At 37.5% G+C, this 20489-nt stretch overlaps 1 protein-coding gene across 3 annotated transcripts in view; it reads right to left on the bottom strand.

Moving 5' to 3' along the window:
- The window catches only part of plekhh1 (pleckstrin homology domain containing, family H (with MyTH4 domain) member 1), a 111679-nt gene that overhangs the window by 2845 nt on the left and 88345 nt on the right, over nt 1-20489 (bottom strand). For all 3 annotated transcript variants that reach the window (XM_084392691.1, XM_084392689.1, XM_084392690.1), the window contains exons 8-28: nt 16584-17380; nt 15704-15782; nt 13925-14016; nt 13649-13796; nt 13362-13498; nt 12622-12732; nt 12425-12511; nt 11536-11694; nt 10654-10734; nt 10284-10463; nt 9000-9111; nt 8681-8793; nt 5974-6150; nt 5786-5883; nt 4875-5052; nt 2546-2701; nt 2361-2458; nt 2112-2253; nt 1900-2039; nt 1315-1444; nt 1068-1151 (exon numbers count right to left, since the gene is read on the bottom strand). In XM_084392691.1, the coding sequence (XP_084248817.1) occupies nt 1068-1151; nt 1315-1444; nt 1900-2039; nt 2112-2253; nt 2361-2458; nt 2546-2701; nt 4875-5052; nt 5786-5883; nt 5974-6150; nt 8681-8793; nt 9000-9111; nt 10284-10463; nt 10654-10734; nt 11536-11694; nt 12425-12511; nt 12622-12732; nt 13362-13498; nt 13649-13796; nt 13925-14016; nt 15704-15782; nt 16584-17380 (3299 nt within the window). The remainder of the gene's footprint in view (nt 1-1067; nt 1152-1314; nt 1445-1899; nt 2040-2111; nt 2254-2360; nt 2459-2545; nt 2702-4874; nt 5053-5785; nt 5884-5973; nt 6151-8680; nt 8794-8999; nt 9112-10283; nt 10464-10653; nt 10735-11535; nt 11695-12424; nt 12512-12621; nt 12733-13361; nt 13499-13648; nt 13797-13924; nt 14017-15703; nt 15783-16583; nt 17381-20489) is intronic.

Genomic DNA, 20489 nt, shown 5'->3' with positions numbered 1-20489 from the left:
CTCCCTCAGTGCCAGATAGATCTTATACAGTTCTAGAAACAATAAGAGCAGGATTGAGAAATGCACCGCGCCAAGAGAGGGCGCTAAAGGTCTGAAAAGAAGTGCACTTACAAAAGAGGCCCAGCAAGCTTGAAGACCAGAGGTGTAAAGCAGAAATATGAAGCTCATATTTTTGTATAGCTGATTAAACTGTTCTTTTGAGCTGGGACTACGTTTCTAGGTGAATGAACGTCTGGTTGTGCGCTACCCATGGACATCACTAAAACATGAATATATTTAAGTGGTGGGATATGTTGGAACCATAGACTGTAAAAAATAGGTTGGAACAGCGAATGTGTATAAATGTTAATTGGTTGAGATCAGTATTGGAGTATTTGTTCATTTCCAGTAATACACTAGTTCAATCGTGGCAACTCTCGGAGTGAATTATTTAACCATCATGGGGCATGGAATGTACATACACTACTACAACAATATATAACACTACAACAATTTGTTCAGCTTAGTTAAAATAACACATTAAGGACATGCTGCTGCAATAGTATATTAAAACCCCTATAGCAGATCTCTACAAGTGGCACCAGAGAGGAGGAGGAGGAGGAGGAGGAGGAGGAGGGGTAAACAACATTTTTCATAATCATGCAGCAGGGTGATCGAAATGTACGGAATATATGGTTACGTGGATTAGGAAGTACATCCGGTTGGCTAATGCCACAGCGTTAGAGGAACCAATCAGTGTTCGGTTAGAGTTTCATGACTGAATTATGTATTCTAAGTGTATTTCCTTTTGACTCAGCTATGTGCTTATAGATTTAAAAGATATTTACAATTACATTGTAATAACATCACATACCCTGTTAACAGCATTCTAGTTGCACTGCACTTTTGACTTGTAGGTTCCCATTATAAGAACATTACTGTAAGTATGTTTTTCATTTGTTTTTACAACCTGAGGGAGTCTAAATGGTAATTAACAGCACACTTAAGAGCTTAAGTTGTAAATGGCCCGTAATATTCCTTTAACGTAGTCTTACTTTCTGAAACTATAAGTATCCACATACACTCACCATTGTGTAGTCCAGGACACTCAGCCCATCCTCATTTACAGCCAGCCACACCTGAGTTTGATCCAATGAAGAGGGAGGCAATGGCTGTGCACCAACAGAGTGGGAGTAAAAGGAGAAATTCTGTCATGTTTTAACAGCGCTCTTGTGAAAAGGTACATCTGAAAACCTTTTTAAGTGGTCGAGGTTGCGACCACGTAATTTTGGCAGTGGTTCTGGAAACTGTAGCCTCTCGTACATCTGAATTTACCTTGGCACTGAACAGCTTGGCCCCAAACAGAGGCCACTTGCGGGCCACGGTCAGATAGATTCTCACACATTCGGAGGCTGTGCACCCACCCAGGACAGACCACTTAGTGGCCAAACGCTCACCCAGGTCCCTGTGGGACAAAGTTACTATTAAATAGAGTGTTTGTATAGAGTGTCATTCAGTGAGCTCCTTTTAAATGAAGAAAAACAGCATATTAATGTCACTAAAGCAAAGTATATACATATTGTATGTATGTATGTATGTGTATATATATATATATATATATATGTATATGTATGTATATGTATATATATATATATATATATATATATACACAAAGTACTGTGCAAAAGTCTTAGGCATGTTAATACCCCCCCTATATATAACAGATAATAGAAATAACTATTATACTGATTATACTATTTATTAAAATAATTATGACATTAATTATATTAATATTATATAATTATATTAAATTAAATAGTATACAATTAAATGCTAAAGATAAATGATAATATAATATAATATAATAAACATGAATGTGACGTGATTATAATATACTCAATCAAATGAATGTGAATTTACCTGAGCTGTTCCATGCTGAATTCTTGCTTGTAGCGTTTTGGGTAAAAACGCTCCAGTACCTGCAGAAGGACCTGTTGGGTCTTCGGCTGAGGAGAACCAGCAGTAGACATTGCTGGCCGGTCTAGGTCACCATGCTCAACCTAAAAGATAATTGAGTTGTGTTTGTTACCCACCACTTCAGATACACTCATGTGATTTAGATCAACACACACCTGTGCCATCAGCGCAGCCACTTCCAGGGCCAGTTCCTTACTGACAGGGAAGTGCCCTTGTTGTACCTCCTCATTTACTTGATAGGCCAGCAGAAGGCGCTCTCGCTCAGTTTCCCCCTTAGCCTGAGCTCGGAAACACAGCCTATGAGGAAGATTGAATACTAACATTATTAAAATATTGGTAAAAACATTCTTAATTGATCATGTCATTGTTCATTGGTGTACGAGAGCACCGTATTTCAAACGTACCTGCTTTTATAAGTGAGACGGACAATCCGTGTTCCTTCATATTTTCCAGGATGAAGTTCTTTCAGTGCCTGTTCCCACTTGGAGATCACATCACAAATCTGCACCAGAGGATTACAAAAATATTTTTTTTGCAGCAAAGAAAATGTACTTTATAAAATCTGTAATATTTAATGTTCATATTATACTTTATTGCTGGGCTGCAGGCAGTGCTCCAGGTCTTTGCCAGAGGGGTCGTCAGTGAAGAGCGCAAAGCCTGAAATCTGTGGTTTCCTCATGCCTGCCCTCTGGTTCACTGTGTTCAGGAACTCCTCCACTGTGGTCGAACCATCAAAACCTACAACCTATAGAGGTGGAGAAAGATAAGATGATATGAAGAACATCCTGTATAGTAAAACATTTTACTGTCATGCATTCTATATCATATATCAAGGACCTGTTTACCCTTGGAATCAACCATGCATTTTTTGTGACCGGATCAAAAGTGGTCAATGCTGAATACAGGTGTAAATGGGGGCTAAAACCTGTTCTGACCAGAACACAAGCAACCACATATGGAGGTAGTCAGAAACGCATGTGAGCACATTGCACGTGTAGTGTAAATGCTCATCCGTCCTGACTGCAAATTAACTCTGCAATCCGTGTTTTCACTTTTGTATGGTAGGGGGTGCTATAACCCATCTTCTGAAAGAGTCCAGAATCTCCAGATCAAAACACAGAAAGAGAAGCAGCAGAAACAAGCTATAGAAGCATTTCTTATGCACATGCGACAAAAATTAGAGGAGGGGGGGGGGGAGGAGGGGAGGAGGGGAGGAGGAGGAGGAGGAGGAGGAGGAGGAGGAGGGGGGGGGGGGGGAGGAGGGGAGGAGGAGGAGGGGGAGGAAGAAGAGCAGGAAGAGGAGGAGGAGGAGGAGGAAGAAGCATTAATATGGACACAGATGATCATCTATATTGAGAGGCTGTGTGTAGGAGACACTCATGAGGAGGAGGAAGAGGAAGAGGAAGAGAAGGAAGAGGAGGAGGAGGAGGAGGAGGAAGAAGCATTAACATGGACACAGATGATCATCTATAATGAGAGGCTGGTGTGTAGGAGACACTCATGAGGAGGAGGAAGAGGAGGAGGAGGAGGAGGAGGAAGAAGCATTAGCATGGACACAGATGATCATCTATAATGAGAGGCTGGTGTGTAGGAGACACTCATGAGGAAGAGGAGGAGGAGGAGGAGGAGGAAGAGGAGGAGGAAGAAGCATTAACATGGACACAGATGATCATCTATAATGAGAGGCTGGTGTGTAGGAGACACTCATGAGGAGGAGGAGGAGGAGGAAGAAGCATTAACATGGACACACATTTTTTTTTTTTTTTTATGAAACTAACCTACGTTCAAGTGTTGATAAAAAAAAAAAATGCATGAAGCTAGAATAAAATATCAGGTGTAACAGGTAAAAGTTTGCATAATTTGTTTGTTTTTTTGTCAAATATCATATTTGATGCACTAGGCTTTCACGGCTCATTTAAGCTGTGTCCCAATTCAGTGACTGCATCTTTCGAAGGCTGCATTTGCAGCGGCGTGACGAGGGCTGTCTCCATTCAAAGAATGCGGCCTATAAATGCATCCTTTATTTCCCGAGCCATGAAGGATAGAACAAGTGGATCCTTCGCAGCCTAGCCTATCCCAAGATGCATTGCATGCCAGTGACGACAAGAAAATGCTGAATTTCACTTTTAAATGTAAGTATTGGGTTTAAACTTACTCAAATATCTAATGATACAAATGTGTAAAAAAAAAGCTGTTCAAATGTTGACTTATATCTTACTAAGATGCTATCGTATATAGTTTACTCTTTATTATTAACAGAAATGGACCAAGGTATACATACTTAGATCGGTTGTGAACCCTGTTTTGACTTCAAAAAAGTCCAATACAAACATTCCTGGCACTCGGTTTTATTCAGAGGCCCAAACTGAACAAAAATATGTAATTTGGTGAAGTTGCCATATTTATATGACAAAAAGTTAAATTCAATTTTGATAGCTTGTAATGTAAAGCAATGAGAATTTTTATACCAGTATGGCAGACTACTTACATAAAATGCATATAAATATCAGGTGTCACTCTTTACCTCCCAATAATGTCTTAGTAAGATGATATATAATGCTTAGTTTTATGATCAAAGCTCTGTAGATTCTATTGTGGGGACAAACATATAATGCAATGCAATAAAATAATGATTGAGAGATGTACAAATAAACATTCCCCAAAAGACTGGTGTGTCATATTTGATCCTAATATTTTAACATGATTTTTCCAAAAAACTATGGATAGTCAAGTAAAAGTTGCTAAAAGGCCTTTTACTTACTAAAAAGTATAATCTCTAAATCAGAAGGCTTGTAGTAGATGGTGTACAGCTTTTTCTTTTTCAGCAAAGTTTTGATCATGTTCATAATTTAGAGGCTGTATATGATACTGTAAGCTTTACTGGGGTAATGTAAGGGCCACTGAAAGTGTTTGTGTACCTCATAAGTGTTGTTCATGAAGTGTACAGGTATGCTGAAGGGTAGAGAGTGATGATAGGGGTTTCTCAAAAGAATAGATAGAATTTCCATCCGCGAAGGCTTTGCTTCTCTCTCTCCATTCTGCAAAGTTCTCTCTACTGAGCGCTGGCAGTACACAGCATATTTCCCCACTTCCGTCCTATGAGTGTACATAAACAAACTCAGGCTTTCAAGTACATTAGACATCACTGCAAAACCCTTATTCTAATCAGTCCTTAGTCTTGTTTTCCAGTAAACACAACAAAATGCCCTTAAATCCAAACATAATTTCTCTAGTTTCACTGTCAGATTTTCCCCACTTGTTATAAGCGTAATAAGATTGTTATTTCTGTAATTATGATACAAAAATTCAGCTTTGCTATCCAAGGAATAAATAACAATTTAAAAATATTAAAATAGAAAAAAGTTGTTTTATATTGTAACAAAATTTCAAAATATTCCGGGTTTTTTTTCTGTATTTTTTATCAAATAAATATATAAATATATAAGTCTTGGTGAGCATAAAAGACTTTCAAAAACTTTTTAAAAATCACTTTTGAATGGAAGTGTATAGTTGTAAGTCTGATAATACAATTGTGAATCTGATTTACAGATATATAAAATGTAAATTCTTAAAATATACAGTTGTTAGAAATCCTTTATATATATATATATATATATATATATATATATATACACACACATACATATATACATACATAATTTAATTATAAATAGTACAACTATTTACAATCTACTGTATACGTATATATTCAGATTTATTAGTATAAATTACAAACATAAATATATATTTGGGTTTACAACTATATAGTCAGATATATAACTATATACTTGAATTGATAGGAGGATTTAGGGCCAGTACGGCCAGTGACCTGGGATCTGCGTTCTGCTGCAGGTACTGTCTCAGGTACCACAGGAAATGATGCTGAGGCAGGAAGAGAGCCACACACAATGACAACAGCTGCCAGCACTGAGAAAGAGAGAGAGAGAGAGAGAGAGATACAACACTTGATCTGATGATTCAGTGTGAAGTGTGTGTCTGCACAAATATGACACTGACCTGTGTGAGGGCATAGCTGTGAGGAGTGCGGCAGTTGGTCTGTTTGATCAGCTGACAGTACATTTCATTCTGCAGCTCTGGATGTGTTAGGCACACCTGCAGTGCATTCTGGGCCAGCGAGGTGTGGTAGTCAATTGAGGGAGACTCCACCAGCACATTGATGAAAAGCTGGCAAGACTAACAGGGCCAAAAAAAAAAAAAAAAAAAAAAACTTATTTGTATGCATGTGTATACACTCACATTTTATCCTATTTATTAATTTATACAAAAATACATTACAAAATGTTATTCATAAAAAAAAGTCACCTAAAAATGTCAAATAACTCAATCAGGCAAAGTAAGTTCAGTTTATTTTAATTTTGAAATCCTCAAAAAATCCTTAGCCTTCAAGTATGTATAAGACGTAAGAAAAAATATGTTATTACTTTTTACTTGATATTTACACCACTTTACATTTTAAGAGACAATCGTTTTTTTCTTTAAATTGGTGTAAGTTTTTGAAAACAACATGAAACCAACATGAATTCAAAAGAGAACATTTAAAAAACAAAACACTCTCCGATATACATTCTATTAACTATAAGTAACTTTGCAACTACATGTCAACCAACTCTCATTAGAGTATTAGTAGACTGTCTGCTTAATATCTGCTAACACTTTATTGTGATGCTCCTCCAACAGACATTCTACTGACTATAAGTAACTTTGCAACTACATGTCAACTTATTCTACTAACCCAAACCCTCACACCTAAACCAAACCTAAAAGGCCAAACGAGATTGGGATTTATGGCACTAGTGTCTCCGATGAGAACAGAGCAACCAGCAGATGGCGAACACCTCACATCACCACACACAGCTGCTACAGTCAGCGCATGCAACAACATGCTTTACTTTCTTATTAACATTCCGTTTCTGCTCTTACAGAAATTCTTACAATGCAAATTAAATCAAGTCAGGATGTAGCTGTCGACCCCCCATTCATTACTTCAGAGTGGGAGACATTTTCTTTCAGTATCAAATGACTACCTAAATAGTGCCTCTGATCTTCAAAGAGCACCGAGGGCTGCGTATGATGCTAGCTCTCGAGGATACGCCATTGAACTGTCAATAGGGCATAATGTCTGTAAACCTCAGGAGAACAGGGTTCTCAATAGAAAATGGGAGCCTGGGGTGAAACCACGAGCAACTGGAATGAGACCATCTCTCCAAACACTGTCAGCGATCCTCTTTGAACTCAAAATGAAATGTTTAGGCCTGTCCTCAAAACGAGACGTTACAGGGCTAGTGCCATTTCCCACACAAAGTGCTGAGAGCCACTGCTGAGAAGTAACTATACTAGCTATATTTGTCTGCATTATGAATAACAGTAGCAAAGTAAAAATGAGTGATCTGAGAGACACTTAAGTGAGTATGTCACGTGCACTCCTGCATACTACTAAGAGTTCTGATGTAAGGATTTTGATTCATCCTTGAGACTCAAGTCTTTTTAATCTATTTAACAAAATGATTCATTCATTCATTTACTGATACGTTTAGTGACTCTTTCTGCAGGTTAAGTGCCCTCAAGTGATTTTCTTTTTGTGTTTTGAGTCACTGAATCATTCACTCAACTGAATCATTAAAAAATAAAAAAAAGTTAATCACAACCAAAAAATCTTATCATTTATTAAAATTAGCATCTACAAATCTACTAAGAAAGTGTTTCGCCCACAAGTGACCACAGAGCAGTTTTCCTGTTTTGTGAACTGCTGAGCATTCATTTTTTATTATGATATGGAAAATACAATAATCTTAATACATTATGAGCAGTGTTGTTACTGTTTACTAAAACAAACTATTACAAATCATTTTTGTTAATTGAAATAAAGCTGAAATAATATGAAAAATAAATATTATATGAAAAACTTAAGCGCATTTGATTTCAAATAGCTACCAAATCAACATTTCAAATGTTTTGAAATAAAAAATAAAAATATTAACCAAATAACAAAATTACTGAAACTAAAATTAAATGAATTAAACCCAATCCAAAATAGTATATAAATGATACTAAAATAACACAGATTATGACATTGTCATTTTAATTGTATCAATGGCCATTTTTATACATTCATTATTCTTACGCCACTTTTCTCTAATTGTTGTGAATGAGACTCGCATGACAAACTGAACAAACGAAATGCCTTCTCTCGTTTAGTCGGTCAGCAGATGACCGTTTATATAAAATATCTGATTTGTTAAATTACTTTTTAAATTGAGAGGGCTTGTTTGTAGAGTTCATTCTGAGTCTTGTTCAGACTCAAAATGAGATTAATTTGAATTCATTAACATGAATTGAACGAACAAGCTCGTATCTTGTTAAGCTATAGTTTCAAAGCAGCTTCCCCAACATGACTACACCGCAGAGAGGTTTTATGTCAATCAGAGCCAAATCCAGCTCTTTATCTCCTGTGCTATAATGAGCACAAGGCCTCCCATCACTGCCTTTGATCCTGCTGTGGGAGTCCACAGTAGGGACAGGACGGCACCATCACCTCTCAGGAGAGGAGGATGAGGACAACTTAGAAGTGTTTGAGAGATGGGAGTGACTCTTCAAGGGACATAAGAGGACATCAAGACTTGAGCGATGTGTGAATGTGAATAAAGCAGAAAGAAGGATAAAGGACACTGAGAAAGAAAGAGAAGACACCGACGGGAGCGTTCACCTTGAAGAGCTTGAGAGCTTCAGTTTGAAGAGCCTCGGAGGGCAGCGTGGTGAGGGGGTGGCGCAGACCCTCCTTACTGAAGCACAGCACTTCACGTTTCCACTGAGCAGAGTCTGCACACATCAACACAGATTGAAAAACAAATTAAAATGGCACAACAGCTGCCATCAGAACTGGTCGTAAACACTGTCTGGGGTCTAGATGGAGTCATTCTATCTGTCTATCCCAATTTAAAACCATCCAGTCTGTCGTGTGACTTGAGAAGCAGTTAAGCAGTTGTACGTGTTATAGAAGTAGATATTTAAAAGTAACCTCTGACCTGGGTCTCCATCGACATCCAACAGCTTGCCAATCAGCTGCTCGTACTCGGTGCCCACCCTCAGGCTGGCACAACTGCCCGCCGCGACAGTCAGATGGTACAGCCAGGTGTCCTGTGAGAAAGACAGCAAGAAACAGAGGCCCTTTACACCTGGAATTAAGATGCGTTTTGGTCGATCGGATCACAAGTAGACGAGGGAGACATTCCCGTTTACACCTGGTGTTTTAATCCTTTTATTTTGTCCACTTTCAATCACCTCTGTCCTGACTTCTTCGAGGGGAGAGTCTATCTAAATCAGGAATGACTAGAGAACATTGTGCTTGGAACGTTTTTCGTCTTCAAACCAAACTTGGGTCTTCAGCCGACAAAGTTTAAATCCTGTCTGGCTAGCGCGTTTCCCATAATATGTACGCATTATGTCAGTATAGGCGTTTTTTTGTGACTGTTCGAACGCATTCGACCACATGAGCGTGAAATTGAAACAGCAATTTCTCGTGAAATTGGACATAAACTCCCTCTCAAATCATATTTCCTACTAGATGTGTCAAATTTTCAGAGTAATGGCAATAAATTACAATAATTTCCTACTAGGAAACTCGTATTTTCCTACTAAGAAAACTCCTAGTAGGAGATTACGATAAGCAATCCTAACTATTAAAAACTATGAAAGCAATCCAGTCAAATGCATTTTCGACTAGCTCTAGAAGTGGTCGAAATTGGGCCAGCTCAAAACTTTTTAGACCCCGTTTAAACCTGTATTTAGCATCATCCGCTTGTAATTGGATTGATAAAAAATGTATACTTCAACTTGAAAAACTTAAATGGAAATCAGAAATGAAAGGAATAAATTACATTTTTAAATCTATTCAAAATAGAAAACAGCTGTTTTAAGTTGTAATAATATTTCACAATTTTATTGTTTTACTGTATTTTTTTTTAACACATCAGTGTAACCTTGAGAAAAGTGCTTTCAAAAACATTACAAAATCTTAACGAACCCCCCAAAAAAATCTTGTTTTATTGATGGTAATAGTTGATAAGTTGATCTGTCTCAAATGTTGTTTAATGCTGTTATCCTAACATAGTCTTTGTAGCTTAACAAGCTACAGTAAAGTAGTTCCCCAACACTTGTAATCACATACCTTGACAGAAAATTGATATTAATATCAATTAATACATTTTATTAATATCATATTAATAAACTTGTTTACATATGGCATTCTAATTAACAAAATACAAAGCATTAGCGCAAAATTCAGATTGCGTTTGTGGTGTGAGTGGTACCTTTTCTTGTTTAGTGCCGACAAGCAGGTAGGTAGGGCTTTGCTCTTTGGGATGGACCACTAACGTAAAGTGAGAGGAGAGGAAGCCCCGCCCACCTGCTTCATAATCTTCGTCAGAATCACACGATCTGTCCACTTCTTCCACACGCGCTTCCCGAACACGTAGCTGACCCAGTGGGAACTGCGACAAACACATATTTGATCTCAACATACAATAGCAGCATATGCATAAATTAATTTACAAATTACCTGAATATTTTATTTTATTTTAACATCAATATTACACACTTCAGCTTAAATGAAAACTCTGCAGAGCTACTAACAGAAAATCCCTCAGTTTATCTGAATTTAAGGAAGCTAAAAGTACCTACCCTGTCTTCCAGGTTTCGGTAGTAGTAGAAGACTTTCCCAATCAAAGCACACCACACAAGCTTTGAATGACCATGTTTCACCTGTAGTAAAATGTAAAACATCATCAGAAAAATGGAGAGAGAAGGAATAAGTGAAAGAAACATTAGATCAAATCTGTGGTTCATTCATCAAACTGAAAATGTATGGTTAAATCAAATGCATTCAAATGGAAAAACCATGCCATTAACATACCCATAAAGTCACCATGAAACCAAAATGACAATTTTATGGAATATTGTAGTATTTATTATAAATAATTGATCCGAATATCATTTATTCGAAATATCTTCCCCTCCCTCTTGCATCTCATCTCTTCTCTCATGAAGTGTTTACCGGCGCGAGGGCAGGGCAACCTGTCACTCACACGAGAAAAACCACAACCATCTAACCATCCAATTAAGTCCCAAAGGAAGACAAAATCAAGTCCCGGCTTACTTTTTTTCTCGTTCAAGAAGCCATTTCACACTCAGATAAACATCACAATAGAGAAGAAAAGACTATCACAACTTCTGTTTCATGCTGACTTTAATTACAAGTTGACCTGTCCTATCAACAACGATATACACAGCCTGTGATCAGGGACAACCTATCAGATACATTCCAGGCCTGATGACCTCAGCTCTGTCCCATCATGCACCAGCCATCCAGGAATCTCACCCCACAATCCTCATGCTCACCTGCTCATTCCTCCTGTAATCGTCATCACTTCATTGCTTTATACATGTCAAAACTCTTACTGTTATGCTATGAAAAGATACATTTATATCTAGATATACTGTTCAAACACATTATTCAATCATTCTCTCACTCAAAACCTCCATAACACTCCTGTGAACTCTTACTTTTGTTAGCCAGCCTCGCACCGTGGCCTTGAATTCTTTATCCATGGAAACTGGTCCACTGGCCTGGACCTTGAGAACATTCTGGAGAACTCTGATCCAGTCCTCCAGGATATTTGGAGAGTCTGCAGCCAAGTAAAAGATCTTCTTCTCTGTAATTAACTAGACACAACATGCACATGAGAAAAAGATTGACAGATTTAGCCAGCAAAACTGGTTTTGACTAGGGATGCACTGATATTAAAATTATGTCCGATTAAGATAAGGGGATAATTATTTTCATGTTATGGCCGATAATCGCTAAATGGCAGATATTAAATTTAAATATTGATAGATCTATCTATCTATCTATCTATCTATCTATCTATCTATCTATCTATCTATCTATCTATCTATCTATCTATCTATCTATCTATCTATCTATCTATCTATCTATCTATCTATCTATCTATCTATCTATCTGTCTATCTGTCTATCCAATTAATTTATCCATCCATTATAACTGATACATGGTGCATCCTTAACTATGCTATTTGTTGAGTATTAAGTGAGTTGAAGATTTGACATGAATGCTTGAAGATTCTGAATAATCTTGGCCATCATGGAATGTACTGTAGTATTTATTCCAAATAATTTTATGATTATGATCATCAGTTCCTCCAAAATTGTAACAGATGTGATGACACGGATTAAAGTTTGAGGAAATTATAGATAATACCCAATTATTGTTATTATTACGACTTTGAAAATCCAATAATGACAGCAGCTGAGAGCTGTACATTCCCTCAAAACGCAAGCGAAGCTCATGTGATACCCATATCAGGCTGTTTCTGAAAGCCTCAGGCTGACAGATTTGTTAAAGGCTGTTTAGGTGTATCAGTGTGTCTCTCACCTGGAATGTCTGAGCTCCCTCTCCGCGGGCTATATGACACGAGGAGTTCAGCTCCATTTGGCCCTGAGGTTTCCGGATCACGTCACTCTGAGAACAGAGAAAAGGCAGATATCATCAGCGCTGTAACTCTAAACTTCCTTCCCTCACTCTCTCTCTCTCTCGAACACCGCCGCAGAGTTGTGGAAAAGTCTACTCACCGGCGACTTGTAGTACAAGATCTCCCCGTTCTTCAGAATGAACCAGCGCCTCTTCCATGCCTTTACCTGACTGCCCATTTTCAGCAAGTAACCTGTCTTTTCTAGAGTCTCCTATATAGAAAGACACATAGAAAGCGTTTAACCACGGACAACCCGTCTTCCAACTTCTATCGATGTAACTGGATTAGGATCGGGGTGAACGGGAATGCTAACAGCTTTCTCGAGGTATTACAGACCTCCTTGGACTAAAACTAAGACATAAGAAAAGATTGCCTAACACACACACAAATGTCATCTGAAGAACCTATGTACTAAAATATATGAATATATGCATTACCATTGAAAGATTTGGGATCAGTAATGTTACAAAAGATTTCTATTTCCAGCAAATGCTGTTCTTTTGGACCTGCGATTCATCAAAGAATCACCATTTTCAACATAAATAATCATTCATAGTTTTCAGTCAAGTGACTGACGCAGAGACCTGCAGGGTAAAACATCCATAGAACTGAAGCACGGGCCTGTACATTTTCCATCTCAAAAGAAGAAACACAAAAATATGTGAACAAAATGCAAGATTTGGGCACTTGTGATATATACTGTAGAGTTATGGTTAGGGTTTGGTTTAGGGTTAGTTACTTGTCATTATGCATAATTTACAATCCCAAATTTTTGAATGGTAGCATAGATGAGAAGACAATATGGAGACGGCTCAAAGTAGAAGGAGCGCAGAGACGTACCTGCCCAACACTCTCACAGGAGTAGGAGGAGGTGCGCTGAACCTTGTGCTCGGGTTCTGAGCAGTCGCTGTCCAGCGAGTACGCATCCGGAGGAATGGCGTAGTCACTCTCTGAACTGATGGAGGACATAGAAACACCTGCAGGACAAAAGACGTAAAATGGTTTAAGAGTTGATCCTGGGTCAGACTTTGAACATTTTCAATGCTACACACTTATATTATTCACAAATTACAGGGGAAAACGGTTCAAATGTTAAATACAAATATTTGTTTTACAGATTTCCTCACCTCTTTTGACAGCCCGAGGGCTGCCAGGGGTGCTGCCCTTTTTATCTGGCCCCAGTGTTGACGTGTGCAAGCTGGCCAATGAGCTGCTGTCGTCTTCTGAACCGGAGTCATCATCCGGGAGAGGGACATTGCTGATCTGAGTTGCCTTCTAAGGGCAGAAGAACATTGAGGGAATGATGAGAAAGACAAGTAGATTTGACCTGTTATGTACAATAACACTTTAGCGTGACACTGGTAATATATAACGAGTTAAGTATCATATTGATGTAATCTTACCCCTTTAAACGTGGAGTACACAGGCACACTGATGTTCTTGTAAATGAGGTGGGTGAAGGGGCCGGTTGTTGAGTGCTGAGTTTGGGTGGATACTGGAGACACAAACAAACAACACATGGGCACTTACATGAAGTCCGCAAAGTTGTAAAAAATGAATAAGGCCTGGGTGGGCACTTCAATATAAATTCATATGGCCATTTCATTTACAGACATCAGTGAAACAGCCAAATATGGTGTTTGTTTGTACATTTAAAGGGATTGCTCACACAAAATTAAAAAATACTGTCATCATTTACTCAGCCTCAAGTTGTTCCAAACCTGTATAAATCTCTTTGTTCTGCTGAACACAAAGGAAAATATTTTGAAGAATGTTTGTAACCAAACAGTTGTGGGGCACCATTGACTTCCATAGTATGAAAAAAAGCAGAACAAAGAGATTTATACAGGTTTGGAACAAGTTGAGGGTGAGTAAATGATGACAAATTCATGCTTGGCTGAACCATCCCTTTAATTTGCTTATATTTTATTTGGTTGTCTTTCTTTTTTTCTAGCAAGTACACACTACTGTTCAAAAGTTTGTGGTCGGTAAGATTGGTTTGGATGTTTTTCTGAATTTAATTAGTCAAAAATTATTTACATTTTAAATAGCTATTTTCTATTATTATATATTTTAAAATGTAATATATTCATGTGATGGCAAAGCTGGATTGTCAGCAGCCATTCAGTCTTCAGTGTCTCATGATCCTTCAGAAATCATTCTAAACTGATTTGCTGCTCAAGAAACATTTATTATTATTACCAATGTTGAACAGTATTTATTTGACAAAGAAATCTTCCATTACATTACAAAATGTCTTCACTGTCACTTCTAATCAATTTAATGCATCCTTACTGAATAACAGTATTTATTTCATTTAAAAAAAAAAAAAAAAAAAAAAAAAAAAAACCTTGACTTTTGAATGGTGATGTATAAGATTATTCATGGTTCTCTTCTCATAGTACTTTTTGACCAATAAACTTCCAGGAATTTCCTTGTAAGCTTTTATGTATAATGCATTATAAAAGTATTCATACTGTACATTATAATGCATTATATCTTTTCATAAATAATGTTAACCAAAGTTAAAATGCATTATAATATTTGGAGATTGCTTGTTACATCTGAAATAGTTTTTTTTTTCGTCGTGATTTAATGCATTATACTTTCTAAAAGCATAAAATAAGTACTATAATGTATTATAACTGTGGATACAATTATTCGTGAGACCATCCAATGCATTATAAGGTGCCTTTTGTGTTATGATCTGTCATATATGATTTTCAACAGTATCAGCATGGAAGGGTTAAATGCAACTGTCACTCCCAAATCTTTACACTGAGTATGTGGCATAAGAAATAAAACCAAATGTCTGATCAGACTAGTGTCTCGAAGCAGAATACAGCACAGTTCCACCGACGTTTGTTGTAGAGTTGAGGTGAGAGGTGGAATACTCCCTGAGGTAATAATTACACAGCGGTTTTAACCTTTCATCACGGCATATTGAAAAGCAGGGTTTTCATTCTCACCCTCAGAAGATTCTCATTCTCAGCCTCTTAGAAGATTCAAAGTACAGATATCACACCTGCACAGGTGTGTTTCCGTTAGGTAAGAGGAAGTGACATCAAACAAGTCCTTACCTCTAATTGACAGATCTAAGGGTATGTGTTCATATAGTGTTATAACAATTGCTGGTGACAGGCCTATACTGAGTGATGATGACTGCTGATTGGTTGACTGACCTCTCCCAAGAGTCTTGGCTCCAAGACAGGCCTCTGAGACTCTCATTCCTGATTTAGCTACTGCATAGATCCGGCTCTCCTGAAAAACATACACAGATACACGCAAATAGTGGTGTCAAACATTAATCATGCCATACAAAACTTGGCACTATAGTGTTAGGGTGATGTGGGTAGAGTTGCACCAACCGTTTAAAGTAACTTGCACTACCACCTGCTCTTAATTAATGATACTTTATTTGATTACACTATTAGTTCACTGCTTCTATAAATTAATTAATCATGAAATCTATTGTAGTTACATTACAGTTAAAAAATTTGGGTCCAGAAAAAAATGTCAGTTTCCACAAAAATATTAAGCAGCACAACTGTTTTTAACACTGATAATAATAAGAAATGTTACTTGAGCAGCAAATCATCATATTAGAATGATTTATGAAGGATCAAGTGAAAATTCAGCTTTGATCACAGGAACAAATTAAATTTGAAAATATATATTTATACTATATGAAATATATATTTATAATATTATATAATAATATTTTTTTTAAAAGTCTTTATATATGAAAAATGTCATTATAGTCTGAATAGTATATTTACATATGTAAATAATAAAACATTTAAAAAGAGTTTAAATTTAAATTGATATTTTGTGGTGAATTATTTTGTTAGTTTACATGTCAGGTTATGTTTCAAATTGAAAGTTTAATAAGATTAAAAAAAAATTGTGTTTTAATAAATGTAGTAGCAAGCTGCAGCTAAGAGCTTATTTACATTACAAATAGGCTAAGCTGTAACTTGCAATTTGCAACTTATAAAACATTATTCTTCAACAAGCTGCACAATTTAAGGTACAAGACGTAGCATTTTTTTCCTGTCTTACCCAAGAGGGAAATCGGTGCAGAGGTGGTGTAGGCGGTTTAAGAGCTTCTGGGTCCATCATCTCAAACTCTTTAGCCAACCCTTCGAATAAGCCTCCATCAGTAGCCTGAGCTTCCATCTCTGACCCCTCCACCACTCCCTCCATTCGTTCAGGCGGCCCTTCATCAATGTCTGTCTCCTCTAACCCATGTGTGGGAACTGAACCAGGGACCAGACTGTTGCAGGATGGAGAGGTGCAGCTTCCGATATCAATGTTGACGTTGACCTGATGGAGGCGCTCTATGCCGGGTTGCGGCTGACTGTGGTGTTTCTTCACAAGTTGGATGCTGTCACGGGGGGTTAGAGGAGTGCGAACTTTGGGCAGGGTCATGCTGGTGCCCATGGGTAAAGCCAGAGGAAAAGGGCACAACAGAGGGAGGCGTACTAATGGGGGTGAGAGGGACACAGGAGGAGGGCTTTTAGGAGTGGGGGTAGGAGTGTCGAAACCAACCGGACCAGGAGTCTCATACGCTGAGGTGGATGAGGAAGAGGATGAGGAAGAAGAGCGGAGGCGCTGGGAACGAAATTTGCTGTTGAGCTCATCAGAAGAGTGATCTCTGTCTAAAGCTCCTCCCACTCCTCTCTCACGTGACGCTCCAAAAATAGGCTCCGCCCCCTCTCCGGTTTCCTTTATCGAGGTTGTGGTGTCAACACCATCTTGACTAGACTTATGAGAGTCTCCTTTGTCTTGTAATGTGGGAAGTAAGGATGCACTATGAAAAGCAGAATCGCAACCCTCCGTGACTTTCCTTTTGCTTTCTGAAATTTGAAATGGATATTAATGTATATTAAGATGAAAATTAAAACTTATACATCCAAAAAGTGTGGCATGAAAGTTAGGAGGGAAAATTAAGGAAATGTTATGGGTTTTTATTGTTTAAAATATTACTATTACATGTTTTAGTGATGCACCAAAAGGCAACCAAAAATATTAGGTTTTGGGTGAACGGAAACATGACATTTCATTAGCACATAATAAGCTACAACTAGTAAATGTCAGCAGTGTGGACTTCACTCTGACAAAAAAAATCAATAAATAATAATAATTATGCTAGAGTAGCAATATGAAAAATGTGTTCAGCTAAAGCATTCCAAGTTAAATTACCCAACTTTATAAAAAAAAAGTTAAAAAAAATGGATGCATCCCTAATATGTTTTGTTAATTATAATTATATTTAATATGGAGCGTATAATATGACTTTTGAAAGTCAACATTTAGATAATTTGATAAATGCATTATATAGGCCTAAATCACTTTGGAATAAATCACAGCGTGTTTCATGATAAAACACGTGACTTTACAGTCTGGATAATACGGTAGGTTGTAGCAAATTATTTTCACGGACCCCCTGGCACTTGAGAACTGCTGGTCTACACAGAAGAAAGCCCTGTCTAGGCTCTGCCCCGGCACAGGTTGTGTCGAGCCATTTGTTAGTCTGGTTGTTTGATAAGAAAAAGATGAAATGTAGTTGCAATAAACGCGTTAAGAAAAAGAACTTCAGCAGCGGAGGACTATTATTAGAATATTAGAAATCTAATATTCAAGCTGTATTCTCATTTCTCTACTCTTAATATTAAATAAAAAAAACGACTGACCGAACGATAAACGGATTCTCTTGAACCACCACCACTTGAATCTGTATTTTTTAAAACTGTATATTTGCAGTCTAAGACTTCAGAACAAAGAAACAGCTGTTTGAAAATACATGTCTATAAAATTCAGCCATAAAAACATTTCTATTCATTACATTTCAAATGTTCAATATTCGTTTAAAGAAATCAAATTCACTGCATTTAAAATTCCACATAATATTCAATTTTGTTAGATTACACTAATGTACACAATTCAAATCCAAATAATTTTGTCATATTTTAAGCTCCATCATTTAAGATCTTAATCTTGATAACTCTAACATTAACAAAACAACATCCCAAGTTGACAGATAATTTATGGATACCTCATCGTGGATTTATGCAAAAATCGTTACGCTAACAAAACACTACCCGTGTCCTAACCAAATGCGCCGCGATGTACAAAAAAAAGGTATCTTTTCCATGTGAATCAGAGTTTTTGTCCTAACCAGCCTCAACGGCGAATGGTGACAATTCTATTTTAGAAACGTTTTTTATTTATGCAGCGTCGTGGCTAGGACAACAACATACAAAGTATGACAGTTATAATCCCTGGTACTATTTTTGTGCTTTATTTGATGTTAAAAGCATCTTATGTGAGAATTTATATAATTTTGCATGCCCTTTATAGACCTTATTCACAAGAGAAACGAGGGCGCCGCCATCTTTAGAATATTGTCTTTGAACTTCCGTTCTTGCGGTCGCTCTGTATATTTCTATGGCACTGCTGTCCAGGAGTAATTAGCTTTTGAAGTGGATTTACTTAATGTAAAGTTAACGAAAGTTATCATGAGGACTGTGATGTTTAAAGCAGACGACTTAACAAATGTCAGTCGACCGGGAAGATTTTAAAACGAGACGTTCATTAATAAACACGCAAAATCGCTGTGAAAATACAGACCGGAAGTCAAAAGACAACGAGCGCAGCGCTGAAAAGGGGCGGAGCTACATAAGGTCTATAGCCATACTGAAAGCAACAATGGATAATTCACCGCAGATCTTGGAAATAAATTACAAGGAACAAGAACATTCAAACTGTCAACTCAATGTGAACAAACAAGTGTATTCTATGACAAAGATTGTTTCAGTTACTCAGTATTAGAGCCCTGCACGGGCCTCAAATCTAGGCCCGAGCCCGGCCCTGGCCCGAGACGCTCAGGCCCTAGCCCGACCCGTGTCCGACAGCTCATCAGAATTATCAGCCCGAGTCCGACCCGAGCCCGGGTGTTTTTTTTTTTTTTTTTTTTACAGCGGCAGCCTGCCCTATTTGCAGCCATTAAAATATGTCCGTTTTGTTAGTTAGGTTTCTTTTCTTTTCATTTCTTTATTAAGTTAATTTAGACAAATGTTTGGAGCATTTAAAAAAAAAAAAAAAGTAATAACTCAGTGAGTGTTTTAGCGCAATTTTCTGACGTCATGGGATCACAACACTAAGAGATAGTAAATCTTTTCCTGGATTTTTTTTGTGCGTTCCCAAGATTAGACCTTCCTTAACATAATGCCGAAAACCCGAAGTCTCTAGGGGGTCTGGTTGAGGAGTAGATAGAAGTGCAAGATTGGTGCGCACAGACAGAACAGAAATCATGAGTTAACAATCGCAATTTTGTCCGGTGGAAAATTGCGCTAAAAATTACGACCAAAGCAGCCGAGCCAACAGCGAGTAAAACATGTTTGATCAATTTAGCCTCTCAAATCAACGCTAATACTTTACTTGGCTACAATAAAATCCATAGATATAAAACACTTCAAGGATATCACAGACAGTTAGTTTAATGTTTATTTATTAAACCACAGTGAGTAATTTTTTTTTTAAATACTGAGGCAGGCTCAGGCTGCTCGCAACAGCGCTCGCAAATGAAATGAGCAATAGAGCAAATTCAATAAAAAAAAAAATAAAAAACAAACTTGCAGGTTATCTTACCTCAAAAATGCACCACAGAACATGGCCATTCTTTTTTCCAGTAGTTTCCAACAGTTAAACGAAAATAAAGTCCAATCAAACGAAAAACGAAAAACATCAGTAGCCTAGTTTCCAACAGTTAAACGAAAATAAAGTCCAGTCAAACGAAAAGTTAGAACAGTCTCTTACAGTGCATCGTGGAGAAAAAGAATAGCATCCACAGTGGGAGATTTTAACCCAGTCCTCTCTTCTATCACTCTGCGATTTTTCTCTTAATATTCTGCATTATTTGCACGTGAGGTGAATCGTTGGTTGCGCTGACGGGAAACCTTCTGT

The sequence above is a fragment of the Rutilus rutilus genome, assembly GCF_951802725.1.
Source record: "Rutilus rutilus genome assembly, chromosome: 21".
NCBI classification, from domain to species: domain Eukaryota; kingdom Metazoa; phylum Chordata; class Actinopteri; order Cypriniformes; family Leuciscidae; genus Rutilus; species Rutilus rutilus.
Note: the sequence above shows the minus strand (reverse complement) of the source record. Positions and strands in the feature narration are given on the sequence as shown.